The sequence below is a fragment of the Haliotis cracherodii genome, unplaced genomic scaffold (genome assembly GCF_022045235.1).
Source record: "Haliotis cracherodii isolate W230 unplaced genomic scaffold, xgHalCrac1.p SCAF_10, whole genome shotgun sequence".
Taxonomy (NCBI): Eukaryota; Metazoa; Mollusca; class Gastropoda; order Lepetellida; family Haliotidae; genus Haliotis; species Haliotis cracherodii.
In genome coordinates this window covers 29,521,271-29,539,973 of record NW_027266265.1, presented here as the reverse complement: position 1 = coordinate 29,539,973, position 18,703 = coordinate 29,521,271, and the positions used below count along the sequence as shown (strand labels likewise).

At 40.4% G+C, this 18,703-nt stretch overlaps 1 protein-coding gene across 1 annotated transcript; it reads right to left on the bottom strand.

Annotated features, from left to right (window-relative positions):
• Window positions 1-7,533: 7,533 nt before the first annotated feature.
• Window positions 7,534-14,650, bottom strand: LOC139454276 (uncharacterized). The gene is made up of 7 exons (XM_071235891.1): window positions 14,344-14,650; window positions 12,976-13,275; window positions 12,238-12,436; window positions 11,423-11,466; window positions 10,171-10,335; window positions 8,660-8,817; window positions 7,534-7,782 (listed from the first exon to the last, which is right to left on the bottom strand). Exons 1-7 carry the CDS (start codon window positions 14,594-14,596, stop codon window positions 7,609-7,611), a joined length of 1,293 nt encoding a protein of 430 aa, XP_071091992.1. The 5' UTR covers window positions 14,597-14,650; the 3' UTR covers window positions 7,534-7,608.
• Window positions 14,651-18,703: the final 4,053 nt, after the last annotated feature.

Below are 18,703 nucleotides of genomic sequence, written 5' to 3'. Positions count from 1 at the left end.
AAAGGTATATTCAGGAGATTGATTAATTTAAAAATTCTTAATAACTTCTTTAATTTCATCACCCCTTTGATAATTGTCATGAGGGTTCGAATACGAATCACACGAATCTTGGCTATGATCATGTAGAAACTCCGTCAATATGCATTGAAAATGTGTCATCATCTTCATCATTTCTTGTAGCATTAAGGAGATGTTTGAATTGTACTCCTGCCACACAATAGGAGTATTATTCTTTCTAACCAATCTTTTACTGTAATTTTGTTTGATTAATTTCCAAAAAGCTCTATAATCATTATTCCGTGATGCCTTTCCTGTGTTATGTCCGATATCTTCCTTTCATTTTTTATTAAAAACAATTGTTAAATTTGTTTCTACAATTTGAGAGAAGTTAAGAGATTATATTTTTCTCCCTTTGTGTAAAAACATTTATCATCAAACTAGTTCTGATGTAAAAGAAAACTATGATGTTTGTTTCTGCGTTTCGTTTTACACTAGATCCCACCTTAATAACATTTGTCAATTATATTCTGAACAGCAGTATCAACATCGACTTTGACTACATCTGTTAAGTTATCAAGCTGTCTGATGATAAAATCTGATATGACATTTTCATTATAGTTATTTACATGACTGTACAAACTGTCTTGTCATATGTACTTCTCTCTGTCCATATACATAGAGCTATCAACATACTCAGCATTTCGATTATCTGTGATTCCGTGGTTCAGTGGTAGTGCAATAATACGTGGAAGATGATCTGACGCTGAACGTGATTCAATCTTGAAGTTCTTGCTATATTGTATACAAGGTCGGTGAAGCACACATAGAATCCAGAGAACTAAAACCATTTGATCCGCTGAAAGTAAAATCACCCGATCCATCAGGCAATCCCTACATTAACAATATTGAAGTTAAATGTCTTGCAGGCCTGATACAACTGTTTACCGTGAGTGTTCACACTATGATCCTTATCTACTCGACTGGGTAGAGGAGTGTCACTGACCTCACACATAACTTCATCCAATGGGATATGATCAATGATCCTCAATGAAATCTGCTTCTGAACCAGCTCTGGCGTTCATATCGCCACTCAGCAAGATGATACAGCCTGGATAGCCATTTTATGTTTCATAAAGCATTGACTCCAGACCTTCCATATCACCTTGGTTTTCCTTGGTTTCTGAAGATATATATACAAAAAGTAACATCACTGTTTTCCTAGGAACCAAACAAACTTTTGAGATTAAGCAGACAGAGCGTTTAAATAAATGGGATACTTCTCTTTTTATTTGTACAGCCACCCCACCGCTACAGCGGCCACGTTTATGTATCGAGTTACTGATAGATTGTATAGTTTTTGAAACCCTGAAGCTTGTATCAGTATCCTTCAGTACAATACGAGCCGTTTCATATTTATCGTTCTTGTCGTCCTTACATATGAATTTTACTATTATTGGAGCTGGGGTGTGTCTTGATTTCAATCTGCGAACCGTATCATATTGGATAGCGTTTGTATTGCTCGTATTCATGTATCCTTCTTGAATGTTCTTATGCGCTCTTTGCATTGTGATGGTGTCTCTAGAGTCTCAAGGGGTGCCAAAAAAGAGAGAAGGTTATTTCACAATGAGTGAGGCTCGGACTTGTCAAGAGCAGATTCAAAGTTCTGGATTCGATCACATTGAGAATGTACTAGTTGCTCTAATTCTGTGTTTGTACTTCCAAGAGGAGAAAATTGTTCTTCTAGCTTCTAAGTTTGAGTATCTACCTTATGTGACAGTAGGTTCATATCTGTTTTAAGTGAGGTAATGGATATTCTGCGATAACTGCGAAAGTAACACAGTTATACAAAATGCATGTCCCTTCAAACAAACAAAAACAAATCTTTAGACTGAACAAACACATCACTGAAAGCTGACTTACCAAAACTAGCTATAATCGCCCCATTCAATGAGAAACCTGAGGACTCCTACACAAGCCAAACATTCAACTTAACAACAAGCACCATAAATGAACACCCTACACCTCCCCCAGGCGCCAACCCCAGCCCAAATGCAAACAGCTTTTCTCCAACCTCTAACTACCACCACACAAACATGTGGACAGTAATACAGTTATACACCATCCATTTCACAAACAACACCAGCTCCGACTACAAACACAGCTCGTCCCCCGCCACTCACAAATCAAAGCATACAATGCATATGGAATCCCGTTAACGCACGTTTTTATACCCATTTTATACTTCATTCCATACATGTACTACAATATTGAAAACCAAACTTTACTTGTTTGAAAAATACACTAAAATTTTGGTGTCACAGGAGTGAGTGAGTCAGTCAGTTGGGTTTAACGCCGCTTTTAACAGTATTCCAGTCATATCACGGCGTGTCAGCTTAAAGTGGGAGGAAAGCCCGAAGTGATGCAGGTCTCAGACGTTTACCACTTCGGTGAAACCCACGAGCACGGGTATGGTGCTGACAAACCTAGAAACATAATCGGGGCGAACCGGGATTCGAACCCACAATCATAGGTTTCTGGCGTGCCCAAGGGACGCAACTCTGCACAGCGAATCGCGGCGCCTTAGACGACTGGGCCACCCGTGCCCCCGGTGTCACAGGAACTTTTGTTGTTGAGTATATATTACCCATCCATATTAGACATTTCTTATTTATTTCTAATTATTTGTTTGTTTGTATATTTGTTGAACGCCGCACTCAGCAATATTCCTGCCATATGACGGCGGTCTGTAAATAATCGAGTCTGGACGAGACAATCCAGTGATGACATGTATTAACCAAGTCAGCGAGCCTGACCACCCGATCCCGTTAGTCGCCTCCTACGACAAGCACAGTCGCCTTTTACGGCAAGCATGGGATGCTGAAAACCTATTCTACCCCGGATCTACACGGGTCATATTTTTTATTAGATGGTACTTACATTTCAAAATATATTTTATTTTTTCCCCTTTCTTAATTTTGATGTATTGAGTTAATCGTTAGTTTACATTTTATGGGAAATGTGTTTACAAAATTGAAATATATTATCCTTTCATATTTTTATAGTATCTCACCCGCCTGCTCCCTTCCACGAAATTGGAACACACCATAAAATCTCAAATGATGATGTCCAAACTGGGGACGAACAGCAAACCCTTTGATGAAAAGAATATGGCAAGACGAAAATACCCTCACTAAAGCCATCGGGGATATTAGTACGTGAACTCACCGGAAGTCACAAACATGATGACTTTCAGCCACCAGAAAGTCACTACAAAGGGTTACACCATCCAAAAGTTGACTATACTTTAACATCAGAAGTCACTGAAAGAAAACCCAACTGTACTACGATCAGTAACTATTACTAAAATTGAAAATGCCTGTGGCCGATTGGCCGATATATATACACTGAAGGATCCAAAAACTCTATCAACAACACTGCTGGTTACGGGATCCATATCAATATCTTAAAACCCCAAGCACATTCAGTCCGCCTGCCGGACGGTCAGTCCGTATTCACTGCTGAAATCGAGACAATTCATCTCAATTCAAATTCTTACCGGAACTACCGGACGCAAAATCCACTACAAGTCATCAGCGACAGAAACTCTAGAGTAAACAGTGAATAATATTCTATACGAATATACAAAACTATCGAATCAAGGGAAACAGGATTTGTTTCATCCCTAAGCCACTGATGAACCTCGATTTTAATATAGTTTGTCAACAAAATTGATAATTCATTGTCAATTGACAAGGAATGGAAATAGACATTATTCAGGTGATACTTTGTGGGATTGATAGCAGCTTTGGTGTCTCTAGAAATGCTCAATCAATGGCAACCACACTGAAAATGTCATTTCCGGCCACTACTCGATCATTTCTGCATGTATCTTATAAATCTTGATATGTTGCAAGTTACGTATGCGCTATTCTAAATAGGAAATAGATTTTTCTGTCAGATATGAACATCTGTGATTATTGACTTTCACATATCCAACCTTTTCAGCAAAGTGTTGGTGTTATGCTGTCATGGCCAACATCAATCAAGGTAGGTGCAAAACTGGAAAGTCGATCTTAAACCCCTCCCCACATAGGTTAGCCGTGCACGTCGCTATATAAGTGCTATAATCTTAAGAACATTAAAACACATTTCACTACACTTCACCCCTATTAAGGACAGTATCAGTAGAAGTTGGTGTTCTTTTATGTTTATTGCGAAGGACAAAATATGGACATCGACGGCCGTAACAGTAAAAATAAAAATAGGAAATATCAGCTAAACAACTTCAACAGATGGTGCATGTACCACTGTTCTTGTTCTTGTAACATTGTCAACAGAGCGAGTGACAATCATATACAATGAATAAACATAAGACTGATATTGTAGCGGTCTTCTCCTGAACGATAAACATGAATGCGCAAGCCAGATGAAACAAAATCAGTAAATGCGGTACCGCGTCACTAGAGTTTGAAGGTCCATCACTTGATTGTCTGGTCTGTTCACAGGCCGCCGTCACTTGCCAGGAGTACCGCTGTCCAGCGCCAGGGTACTTTTTCTTCGCAAACTGTGTGAGTGGTGCTACTAGCTGGGTGAGGTGAGGTGAAATTGGGTTTAACGTCGCGTCCAAGATTATTGCACTTATATAGCGACGTGCAAGCACGTGTGTGTGTGTGGCTGCTTGTACTAGTCCGGACTGATGCCGATTTATAGTGCTAGCTCACTAAGCTACCATGCCGCAGTTTAACATGAATACCCCACTACTGACTCCGAGCCGACCAGTCCTTGTTTTAGCCCCTTAATGCCGAGCGCCAGACAGGGTAACAACAAGTACCATCTTTTAACTTCTTTTGGTATGACGCAGGCAGGGATCGAACCCCAGACCTTCCGCTGTCCGGGCGGACACTGTACCACTACACCACGGAGGCGGTCCGCTACTGGTTGGACTGGACATGCTTACGCTTTTCGCGAACACCTGGTGCCTTCACTGATTTTCAGTGATCCATTCATATAATTCACCGCTTTTTTCGCTCACTGTTATGTTGTGTTTTGACGTATTACCGAGACTGGTTTTTCTCTGACGTTAAGATGATTTATATTTACTGATCACGCCCGGCTTTGTTTTTTATTTATTGTTTAACTTCGCAGTCAGCACTATTCTAGGTATAATACAGAGGAAAGTATTAATAGAATCTGGTCCAGGCAAGGAAATGTCTGACAGTGTTATGAACGACCTACTTTGATTACGAATATATACTAGCGATCTATCCGAGTGTGATGTGAAGCAATCACGTTGCACTCAATCACGTCATCATCAATATGGTTATTGAACTGAAGATGTAACGATGAAAAGTTAGTTACTGATTAGCAGTTAAACTGAAGTAAATAAACAATAAATCTGATCCCAAATCCCAAACCCTCAGATATTAGGCTATTTTGATGATTTGTTGATCAGTTTACAACCCTGACACTACTCATTCCAAAATGCTAGGGCAATGTTCTGTGTTATTGTGGGAATCTCACTTGATCTGCGGACCAGTGAAGATAGAATAGGGTTAGAATAGGTCTTCAGCAACCCCTGCTTGCTGTAAAAGGTGACGTCGTTCGTCGTAAGGGGCGACTAACGGAATCGGGTGGTCAGGCTCGCTGACTTGGTTGATGCATGTCATTGTATCCCTATTGCGTAGATCGATGCTCGTAATGGCAATCACTGGATTGTGTCGTCCAGATTCTATTATTCACAGACCGCCGTCATATAACTGAAATATTGCTGAGTGCGGCGTTAAACAGACAAACAAAACAGCTGATATGTGATAATAATACCGGCCATTTAGACGTTAGCTATCTGAAAAACTCTGCTTTTAAATGTGACACTTCAATGCCTCTCAAGTTGTCTTTGGTACGCCCACCTACACCGTATCGCCGTGACACAAATTCCCCCGGCAACAACTTAGACCATGTATGTCCAGTGGACACGTATCTCTTGTATCCAAGTTGATTGATGAAAATAATAAACATCTGGGGACTCAAGATGCACCCTTGACGAGTACCAACATTAAAATGGAAGTAACTAGACAATCCATTTGAAGTTCTTACACAGGCTGATAGCTGTGAATACATTGATGAAAGAATATTGAAGAGTTTCCCATTTATACCCACATTTCTAAGTCTTGACAGTAATACATCATGTTCAACAGTATCAAAAGCTTTTGAAAAATCAATAAACAAACACTTGAATCTACCTTTCTTTTTGCAGGCATATTTCTGAATCATTGCATGGAGTGAAAATATATGATCAGCAGTGGAATAATTTGATCTCAATCCTGCTTGTGTCTCATGAATAATATTATTTTGATCACACCACTGTCGTAACCGATTGTTTAAAATAGAGTGAAGTAGAAGTGAATATCTTACACATAGAGTCTATCAGTGATATGCCCCTGTAATTGTTGGGGTCAGCCTTCACACCAGATTTGAAGATGGGACAAATAATACTCCCCCCCCCCCCCCCCCCCCATGATATCAGGAAAAGATATACTTTATTAAATAGTAATGTAAACAGAGAAAGTGTGTAAGGTTTTGATGCTTTAAAGAACTCAGTTGAGATGCCATCTGGTCCTGGAGATTTATTGTTTGCATGATTATCAATACAGCTAGAGACTTCCTCTTCAGTAATATCTTGATTTAAAGAAGCTGTGTATGGATCCGGTTGTATACTTGATTCGGGTTGGCTCGCATCACACGTAACCTCACCGAGATCAACATTCAACAGATTCGAAAAGTGTGCGTTCCAGTCTTGGGGACTAATTTCCTGACTTATATTTCTGGTAGATCTGCCCTGCTTCAGAATTTGCCAGAATTGTTTAGGATTGTCTCTTGCAGCCACAAGTATTTCTTTCTGGGAGTAAAAAAGGCATGTTTTTTCTTGTTAAACTCAGTTTTGAAATTATTGCGAAATGATCTCAAATGACTAAAAGCCAGCCCTTGGTCCCTGTGAGCTCTAAGAGCTGCATACTTGTCATGTTTTATTTTGACTAGTTCTACATCCAACCATGGGGGCTGTGATTTGTTGACGTCTGCAGAATATCCTTTATATCCTTAGTATGTTCAGCTGATTGTTGATACAATCTAGTGAGATCTAAAACTGTTCTTTCTATGTCATGACTAATACCATCAATTAAATCGTGATGCAAAGTGTCATATAATGAAGTAAACTTTGTGAGGAAGAGATCCAAACATATTTAATCCAGTTTGATTGTCTATCTGTGCCAGACTTGGTGTTATTATTTCCCTGTTGTCATAATATTCATAAGGAGACTGGATGTTAACAGAGCAATATAATGGAAAGTGGTTAGATTCATCACATGTACCCAAATCTGAGGCAAACTTATTTGTTTCCAGTATTTACAGCTTGCCCCAATACCAAATTGTCGGTACCTTATCCTGCACAGAACACTGGAATGTCATCTCCAAACCGTTTTCGTGTTCAATCGCCGTTTCTATTGCGAAGTCAAAACAATATTCAAAAGCCAAACGAATGTTATTCAAGTTTTATTTTCATAAGGTGTCGTTAGACAACATTGAACTCCAGGTCTTTAAAGAAGCTTTCTTTTACCCGAGCTGCACACGTTTTCCGGCTTTTGGTGCCAAGACTCGGACGGATGCTGCTTCAAGATTATAGAAGCCAACGACTGTACCAGCCGAGCATTCCATATTCTCTACTTGACCAATGACCACCTGTTCCCCAGTGGTCAGTGGACAAACAATTGGAGCACCAGTGTCACCCTGAAATAAATGTTATCACTCCATCAGATTATATTACAATTGCATTATGTAAGTTTGATTCAACGAGACTTCGCAATGAAATAATTATCCCCAGTGCAACCGGTGGAGCAGGGTACGCTCACCTTGTCGCAAGCACCTGGCCATGGCATTATCACTATTTGATAGTGATTCATAAACACATGTTCATGATATAGTTGGAATCCCACAATCGACTCTGCTTGTGGTAGAGATTTCTTACGAATATGGAAAGGGTGATGTCGCTTTTATTTATTGTAATTAGTATTTTGACAATAAGTTCGACTTCATTCTAGGTATATGCTTTATGCGATGCACTCGCGAAACCTAATTTTGGCACTTCCGCCGTCATACTGGAAGTCTGTTGTTTAGAATGGGGTAAAAGCTCACTCATTCACATGCTGTTCGATATGGGCAACATTGGTTGCTTCAAGGGTCATTCCAGTATGCCTTTAACTTATTTTAATGTAACGTATAACCAATAGGACAGGTAATGTATGTTGGAACAGTAAAGCCAGGTTTTCGAAGACTCAAACCATATGGCTACCCCACGGACCCCTTTAGGTACAACCTGTCAATAGTCACGGACAATCCAGAATTTTCATGACAGAATAATGTTATCTGAAATGTTCACGACAATATTCATTACAAAATAAGTAGATAACTTTTGCTAAAGACTACCTTTTAGAGGATGACATATTTTAAAGTACGTTTAATAATGACTTCGTAAGTCCGGATCTCGTTGTTTTGGAAAAACCTTATTCCGGTTGACACGTTAGAGTATTCTTGGTGTACATCAACGAGCTTAAGTGAAATGAAAAATGATCCGAATACCTCAATCTGCAAACCGTATTTGTGTTACCTGGCAGGTAGATCCGCTCGGAGAGAAGAAGCAGTTGTACGTGGTGCCAGTACCAAAGAAAAAGTTTTGTGTTGAGGCGGTTAGGAAGGTTGCACAGGTGTCAGTTGGCTGGAGGCTCGGAATATCCAGATACTCAAAGTTAGCTCCACCGCTCTGGTCTAAAACAGGAACACTCGCACAATCAAACCTCTATTCGGAACATAGATATTCGAGGCTAGATCCACCGGTCTGGTCTAGATAAGGAACACTCGCACAGTCAAACCTCTATTCGGAATATAGATATTCGTGGCTAGATCCACCGGTCTGGTCTAGATAAGGAACACTCGCACAGTCAAACCTCCGTTCGAACTATAGATATTCGAGGCTGGATCCACCGGTCTGGTCTAGATAAGGAACACTCGCACAGTCAAACCTCTATTCGGAATGTCTAGATATTCGAAGCTAGATCCACCGATCTGGTCTATAACAAGAACAAAGACGCAGTACTGGAGTATCGTTCTTCAACTGTACATGTACAGTACATATCAAAGAAGATAACGTCAGTAATATACCGTATTCGACCCAATAAGCGCCCAGGGCACTTAACATATAGACAGAAGGGGTAAAGGGGGGCTAGAGATAAACTGTTTTTCTCCTCATTAACCGACTACAAAAGATTCTTGACCGTATGTAAAAAACAGGTGAGTAAATCTTACTTGGGCATGCGGGCAAAAGGGGGGGGGGGGGGGCACTTATTGGGATATGGGAGCTTATTGGGACATGGGGCGCTTATTGGGTCGATTACGGAATAATATACTATAATAGCAGTGTACATAGCGAGGTACATGTATCTTAGCGGAGTGACCAGTTGCTATTCTGTTGCTATTCTAGTGGTAGAGATGGGGATACTGGGAACAGGCGTTATCTCCCCTACCAAAACATTCCAGTCACCCCCTGCTCCATCCCCAACAAAGAATTCTAAAAGGTTGGTCACTAACATGAACAAGACCATAGCAGAGACCATATAATAGTGAGACGGCCCTCACAGTTTATCATAAACCATCAGCGCTACGGTCTGGCATGTAACTGATACACCCCGACACCCTGCTGTTAACCTCTCTGTACCGCCGCAGATGCGCGATAGATGCGCAGACAGTCACGACGGACCATTCTGGTAACCACGTAAACAATATTACATAATATCTGGGGTAAAAGTTAATTCCCTTAGCCGAGATTTCTCTGACTACGACCAGCGACAATCCAATAAAAGGACGTCTCTTAGCGGTTTTCAAAGATTTTTTATGATATCTCTCATTAGCACATGTCAGTTGGCTGCAAATTATTTGCTGAACATGTGTGTCTTCCGGGACATTTATTTCAATATACATTCGCCACAGCCATGCACGACTTCATTCACTGGGACGATTTCGTCTCCAGACCTAGATATGCCACTTGAAGAATTCCCACTCTTCGACCAGGGGACTCTATTATATGGTCTCTGACCATAGTGATGAACCTTAACAATAACTCACCTGTGTTACTGGAGTAACCTCCCGCAGCAACTTGGCATTGGTCCAGGAGAATAGCATCAGCCATACTGGCGCTGTAGACACAGGCTATTCCGGGGCAGCTGCCGGTATCAACAGGCGTGTCTAATGTAACAGTTACCGCCCCTCCAACAGTGGTAGCCGCAGGCACTGAAATGGTTAAGTTATCAGTCATTAGCTTATTACGTAAATGCTGTAAATGATGAATTAGTAGAATGTTGTCGTCATATTATTACGGGAAATACAAGAAATGGTATTCACAAGGCGACTGATCAGACATTACCAGATTACTTAAATGATTTAAACACTGAATGCCGTCAATGGTACGTAGCTATTGAAAATATTACTGTTTGGAAGAATGAGAGAGTAAGATTTTATTCCCCTGATCAGGCCATATCACGGCGGGGAACGCCAGTAATGGACATATGTGGGGAATCAAACTCAAATTGTCGAAGTGGCGAGCGAACGCTTTAACCACTGTACTGCACGTTTCCCGATTGGTACCGCTGCTCAACAGTGACAGACAATCCAGAATAATGTATTATCGTAATATTGCGTCACGTAATGTAAACACCACACACGCACACGCACGCACACGCACACGCACACATACACGCACACACACGCACACGCTCACGCACGCACACACACACGCACACGCTCACGCACGCACGCGCGCGCACACACACACACACACACACACACACACACACACACACACACACACACTAACATTCACACACCTATGAATGATTTCACTAGAAACGACACATTCCAGATTGTCACCATACTTGTTCAAACAAATCAATAAGTAAAACTAATTTCTATATAAGGGGATGATATGAAGTTTTCCATATAATCCGTGTCGCGTATTCAGCAATGACACGATCCGTTGGACGTGGGTTCGAATCCAAGGTTCGCCCCGACTTAGATCCTCGGTTTCTCAGCACAACGCTCATTAGGTTTCCCAGATACAACTGACTCAGAGATTTTCGCAAAACTGTGTTAACCCAATTCAGTGTTTCATGTGAGAAGGTCCACACTGATAAGAGGCACGCTGGGACAATCTTGCACACAGTTTAGTTAGCGCAGAAAAGTAATGTTAAACCTGCCTGGTATTAATATCAGAACAACAGTTGTACTCCAATCAAACCTTCACTTTCAATACCCCAGGTGGAACGTACACGTGTGACATATGGTCAGATTAATTAAGAAAGTCCAGTGTTGGCTGGCTTACCTTTCAAATTCGTTACAAGGGTCGTTCCATCTTGGGCCACAACACTGAAACAGAAACATCACACCTTTCATCAGTCATGACACTTTTTATAAATCCTATAGGTAAATCATATTGGTGCACACAATTCTGATATTTGCATAGTGTGCACGTAAAACCTTTCATTTATTCTAGTCACTTCACTGGCAGATTGTGAACTCTAACCTTTACGCAACTCACTCGCTCATAAATGTCCAGAACACTGCCGGACAAGCTCTCTAACCAGGGGAAGCCTAAAAAAAACCTCATGGCACAACAGAACATCCTAAACATCCGACCTAAAGCTGCTTTGAACATCATATAACGTTGTGTCCGTTTAATTATGGAAATGGTGTGTGTGTGTGTGTGTGTGTGTGTGTGTGTGTGTGTGTGTGTGTGTGTGTGTGTGTGTGTGTGTGTGTGTGTGTGTGTGTGTGTGTGTGTGTGTGTGTGTGTGTGTTTGTGCTTGTACCAGTCCGGACTATTATATCGCAGTTTAACACGAATACCCCATTCAGACACAGTATACTGACTCCGAGCCGACCAGTCCTTGTTTTAGCAAGGCAGGGTAGCATCCAGTACCATCTTTTAACGTCATTTAGTACCCCACGGTCTGTAGGCGGAATGCATGAAGTGATGCTGATCAAAGGCGTTTACCACCTAGCGTTTACAACTTACCAGCTACCAGTCCCACGAATGTCGCGCTTTCAAATCACAACTTGGGAATGCCACTCTGTACCGTGAATTAGTTTGCCTTATACGACATGGCCACCCGTGCACCTGTGTTTTTCTGAACTTACTTGGCTCCGTTTGAGAAGGCCACGCAGTTGGCAGGTAGCGACAGTGTCGTTGGAGACGTGATGACAGCCGTGCATGTTGTAGTATCGACGTTCAGGGGATTAACAATAGAAACAAGACCTGGAAACTGTTCACAGCTTGTGATGCTGGTACCACCAAGAAGTCTTGTCGTCGTCGATGTCGTGGATGTATCGGGACAGACTGTCAAGGTAAATAATATATAATTCTAAAATTAATTGCTCTAACAATATAAAACATGTCAAAGACGGACGTAAATGGAATACTGCAATGCACAAGATTCACTGGTACAGCCTGATCCTTTTCAGTATTTTATATAATATTTAAAAAAAAACCCATAATATTTCATATGTGGGACTTTCGACAGTTGTACGGTTACTATCACTTTGTGGTCACGAATCTATAACCAAATGACCTTGGTAGGTAACTATGAGAACGTATTACAATTAAACGTTGACCCCTTGAGGCATACACATCAATGCGGACATAACGTATTCCGCTGAATAATGTGCATGTTTGTTTCTTTATAACGCCGCACTCAAAAATATTCCATCCAAATGCCGGCAATACTGTGACTTGCGTCCTGAGCATCGATCTAATCAACTGGGATACGATGATATGCATCTGCAACCGAACCTCACTGGTCGCCTCAGACAACGAGCATGGGTTGCTGAAGACCAATTTAGGGTCCACTATATAATACAAAATACAAGAAAACATACATCTTGGAGTAGGGGTTGTTGTTGTAGTGGTAGTTGTAGTTGTAGTTGTAGTCGTAGTTGTTGTGGTGGTGGTGGTTGTAGCAGTGGTGGTTGTAGTTGTTACAATTGGAGTAGTTGTAGTTGTAGTAGTGGTAGTTGTTGTAGCAGTGGTAGTTGTATCAGCAGCTGTACAGTCGCCAGGATATGAGGAACATTTGCACGCCCACACACACGACCTTTTCACACCTTGTCCTCGTTCGCGATAAAAGAATCGTCCTGGTGTGTCGTTACCAAATGGCCGAGGCGCAAAATATCTTCCATCTGAAAAACATCATGGATACATACATTATTTAGAGAATAATCTACAAACTACGAGGAATCACGAAGTATCTGCCCCGAATGAAGTACGTTTCCGAGCCTTGGTGAGAAACTTTCAACATTGATGCACTAGGGATATACGAGGGGCGTTCAATAAGTTTTGCAACTTCAATATAAGACCAAGTCGCAGAATATCAAGCACCGGAAAATAGAGCTTCGTACAATTACTTTTTGTTGAGTGTTGGCGAGAGAAGTACGAGAACCGGTTATCGAAGGACACAATGATTCAAGACACAATGATGAATCGACTGACAGAAATCAGGAATTTCAAGCCGAAGAATTTCCATATGGCCGGTAAAGTAATAAGGTCGTAAATACTGTAGCGATGAACGTTTTGATGGGATGCGACAGAAGCTGTTTATCATTGATTATCTGAACATATTATTGTTAATGCCATTCTTCTTTCCCTTGTAGTAAACGGTTGAATGAATGTACTGAATGAGCCGTGTACCCTTTCGATTTCAAAGTGGCGAAGAAAAAAATAAGTTATCATACTCGAACCTTCACGGGTTTGTATACACTGCAACCCCCACCCGCGAAAACATTCGACCGCTTTCTGTTCGTTAATCAGTTATTTAAATGTGACCGTTTATTACTGAGGCGCCCACCGTCGGAAAATGCCGGAAAATATATAATAATATTAATATTAATATTCCTCACATTGAATACACAATACCACCTACAAACAACGAACAAAGCTGAATTTTTAGAGAATTTAATTATATCTAATTTATATTTATGGTTAAAAAAACAAGATGCGATCATAAAACATAATCGTCATCAATCATAACTGCGATTTCTCATTTTAAAGAAAATGTCATTTTTAATGGCCTAAATAAATGTTAACCTTCATTGTAGAATTAAATATATGAAAATTCTCGTTATCGTTGGGACCCGTTACTCAATGCTGAGACCCTATACTTGGAATGAAGCACGAAAGACAAATTACCTAATTCATTCAACCCCCACATGTGCAATGTAGATACAAGAATTTGTATGTGTTTTACGTACAGCTTGATCTTGCATATTTACAGTCACCGATGTTGTTAGCGCAGCATAACCCAGAACTGTCCGTAAAGCCGAACGTCATGAAAGGTCTATACTTTTGTCCCCATCCATAGCTGAAGCTTGATCCGTGCCAAGACAGATGCCTGTTTTGAGATTGGGAAATCTCCCTATCCAATATGGCCCTCTTCTGGTTATTGGTCAAGGCACTTGCTGCAGCCACCAACCCTAGGACGATCAGTATAAGGAGACACTTCATTGTCGTGATGCGTGATGAGAGAGGAGTCAACCTTGTCGTACGCCTGTCTGACTGCTTTAAATACATCTATCTGTGGAGGATCGGCTTGTGAAATACACGGCTGGTTATACAATCAGCCCATAGTTGCATGTGTTGGTCAATATTTGCAACAGTTGCATAAATACATGTAAATAACTGTAATGATTGTACTTTTTTCAAATTGTGAGTCATGCAAACATGTCATGTAGTGTTAAAAACATTCATTTTATCGCTGATATAACATGTGTTTTAGATAGAACGAATCTCACATAAGAGAAAACCTCGCCCCTCCTTTTGATGGGTTTGACAGCAGAATTTTCATTTCTTACTTGTATGTCCAGTGTATTTACACCTTAGAGAAAAATACCTGCAAGCTTATTATTACAGGTACCCTAATATTATTAAATTTGTTACATTGCTGTCAAACACAAAAAGAAGTATCTTACAAAATGTGTCCATGTTCATATATTATGCCTCTTTATACCGACAGAACCTTATGAAAGAATAATCTTAGCTGCTTGGTACTAGGAAACTATTGTGTATATACATTAAGTACATATTTATAGATATTTGCCATCTGAATAAACTACAAAGAAAAGAGTTAGAAATGGTATTAAACTACTAGGTTGTCATATGATATTGTGGGACGTGATATTACAAATGGTTAAGTATAGTTATATGTATATGAAATGATATGATGTGACATGACATGATGTGATATGATATGAAGTGATGTGGTGTGATATGATGCATGAGGGGATATGATGCAATATATTATGTGTATTATAGAAATTGTGTAAATACTGTTTTTTTAGTGTACATATTATATGGCTTGCGGTATTCCAGTGTTGAATAAATATTGATTGATTGATATGAAATAAATTGGCATGGAATGACATGGCATTATATGGTATTATATGATAAGATAAGATGGGACAAGCTATGACATTGCTAATGTGTTGTGTGATATGATATGTTGAAATGTGATACAATATAGTTGTGATATATGGTACGATGGTATGTTTTGTATGTTATGATAATGTTATATGAAATAATACTATATAATATGATCTTATAATAATGATACAATATGATATGATGTTATAGAATATGTTGTATGATATAACAAGATGTGATATGGTAATATAGAAATTATGAAATTACAGGGCATGGTATTGTACTGAATGTGCGAAATTATGTGACTGCGTTGAAATGCGAGGTGGAATGACGTGAGGTGATCTGGTGAGATATGTACATAAATTGTATAAAACTGTATATTCTTCAACTTGTACTATAGGCCTGTGGCCTCTTTAGTATGTGAAATAAAGAATGACATACTGACAGCAGAATTAACCTACAAGATGACGTGCGTGTACTAGATGATTGCACAGCAGCAACAGCAGCAACAGCAGCAGATGAGATGTGTGTTCATGAAACGTTGTCAATGCTTGCGTTGAAATTCGTTATTCGACGACAGACAACCTGTATTGGATCTCATTGTGATGTACGGTTGGTATACGATTACACCACTTCCCGATAAAAAGAAAACCTGGTCCCCTTCTAAGTCATTTTCATACGCCCTTGGCGTTTTTCGTTGTATTTTCCAGAGTGCATATGACGCATGACGCCTTTTATGTTCGTCGGGACATGGCGTGTGTGTGTGGTGTGTTTTTGTGTGTGTTTTGCGTGTGTTTGTGCGGGTATGTGTAAATGTGTGTGTGTGTGTGTGTGTGTGTGTGTGTGTGTGTGTGTGTGTGTGTGTGTGTGTGTGTGTGTGTGTGTGTGTGTGTGTGTGTGTGTGTGGCGTCGAAGAGAGAGTTTGGAATATGTCAGAAACCTTTGTTTGGCTGATGATAAATATTGCATTGCACGGGGGCACTTTCCTGCTCGTTCATCTACATGTTTGTTACGTTTCATCGTGACATTAATTCAATGTAGATTAGTTTAAAATACATAATTGTTTAAATAATTCGGGGGCACGGATGGCCCAGTCGTCTAAGGCGCCGCGATTCGCTGTGCAGAGTTGCGTCTCTTAGGCACGCCAGAAGCCGATGATTGTGGGTTCGAATCCCGGTTCGCCCCGATTATGTTTCTAGGTTTGTCAGCACCATACCCGTGCTCGTGGGTTTCACCGAAGTGGTAAACGTCTGAGACCTGCATTACTTCGGGCTTTCCTCCCATATTAAGCTGACACGCCGTGAAATGACTGGAATACTGTTAAAAACGGCGTTAAACCCAACTGACTCACTCACTTTAGATAATTCAATCAGGGCGTGTACATTTACCATTTAAAATACGTGGGGACTTCGGGTTAGAACAGGTCCCTGGCAACATGTGCTGGTCGTAGGAGGCGACTTGGGCATTTCCTTTCTTATTACTACAGTCAAACACCGTTGTGTTGAAGTTGAAGGGAACAACGTAACTATTAATATCTACATGTAATACGGAGTCGACAGGTAAGGGTATAAAATACGACATAATGTTTGTTCTTTAACACAGCACTCAGAAACATTCTAGCGATATGACGGCGGTCTGTAAAAAATTGAAACGGGACCAGACAATCCAGCAATATTCTAGCTATATGATAGCGGCCTGCAAGTTGTTGGGTCTCGAACAGACAATCCAGTGATCGATATTATGAACAACGATCTACGCTGTCAGGGTACAATGTCACCGAGCCTGGCCACCCGATCCATTTCAAGATGTCATGTCGTTGTAAAAGTGTGCGCTCAAGATAGTCTCTTGAGAATGGCTTTAAGTTTTAGAAAAAGACAAATAAACATAAGACGCCATAGCAAGAGAATAACCAGTTGTGCGAAAAGGGGAAACTATGGGTGAATGCCCCGGTACTAATGTTGATAGATACACAAATTCGTGGGCCTCATATTTGATCATAATGCAACATTCTTTCATTCTGTGGCTCTCGACATAGAGGAGGGTACCACCCCCATCCTTCCACACCCCTGCAAACACGCACGCACGCACGCACGCACGCACGCACGCACACACACACACACACACACTCACACTCACACACACACACACACACATTCGGCATTGGGCATCCGGCATACCACTTAATTTGACTTGGCATCCAATTTAAGAGCTCCTTGGTCATAACAGTGTACAGTGTAAGAATTTTTTTATTTCAATTTTGATCAGATAAACATTTAAGTGCATTCAAAGTACTGCACAGAGGCATGCGGAATACCACTTAACAGGGTTTGACATCCGGAGTACCAGAAGGCGATAGCGTCTGGAGCAACTGCCCACAGGATATAACATATCCGGTCCGACATAATTAGTGACACACAAACCGGCTTCCTCAAGCGTAGTTTTATCAGGGGAAATACACGAAAGTTATGAATTATTATGAATAATTATGACTAATTGTGAATTACATGAATTATCAGCCTTGCTTGTTAATGTAGATTTTGAAAAGGCTTTCAAAAGTGTTGAGTGAGAATTCAAAATTAAAGATTTAGAGGCCTTTAACGTTAATCCAACAAAGCGATGCTGGATCAGACTTTTCCACAAAAATAGCTGCAGTGCAACAATAAAGTCAGACAAAGTGATCCACTGTCCCATATATACTTAGTAAATGTGCTGAACTACTTTCAGTCTCAGTTAAAATTAATTATAGACGGATGAAAATCCTTTGGTATATCAGCGGGAATATGATCATCCACTGGTAAATAAGATTCTAACGGATCTATTTGTACTGGCAAATAGTGTCAAAGTTGCACGTGTCTCTGTCATTGGAATCAAAACTGTTTATTCCAGAATCTCCAATATTAGTTCAATCTTCACTACCGAGGTCAATGTAGAATTATATTGAATCCTAGTAGGGACATTGCCGTGTTCGTGCCCTCACAAAAACAAACTAAAAGTGACAAAGCGAGACATCTCGACATTTTGACTAAATGTCCCATCTGTTATGTTTATAAAGGCATTAAAATGTGCGACTATGCAAGTATTGATTAAATCGCATTGTGTTCCTTTTCTATTAATATTGTACATGTATAATAAGTGAATATATCTACGCATGCACAGAAATTGTTATACTCCTTTACAAACTCCAGTGGTCTC

Excerpts from the sequence above, each read along its gene's own strand:
- LOC139454276 (XM_071235891.1), bottom strand. The coding sequence starts at position 14,596 with ATGAAGTGTCTCCTTATACTGATCGTCCTAGGGTTGGTGGCTGCAGCA. Across the intron at positions 12,437-12,975 it reads AACAACCCCTACTCCAAGAT|TCTGTCCCGATACATCCACG; the intron begins GTATGTTTTCTT and ends TTACCTTGACAG. Across the intron at positions 10,336-11,422 it reads CCTTGTAACGAATTTGAAAG|TGCCTGCGGCTACCACTGTT; the intron begins GTAAGCCAGCCA and ends TAACCATTTCAG.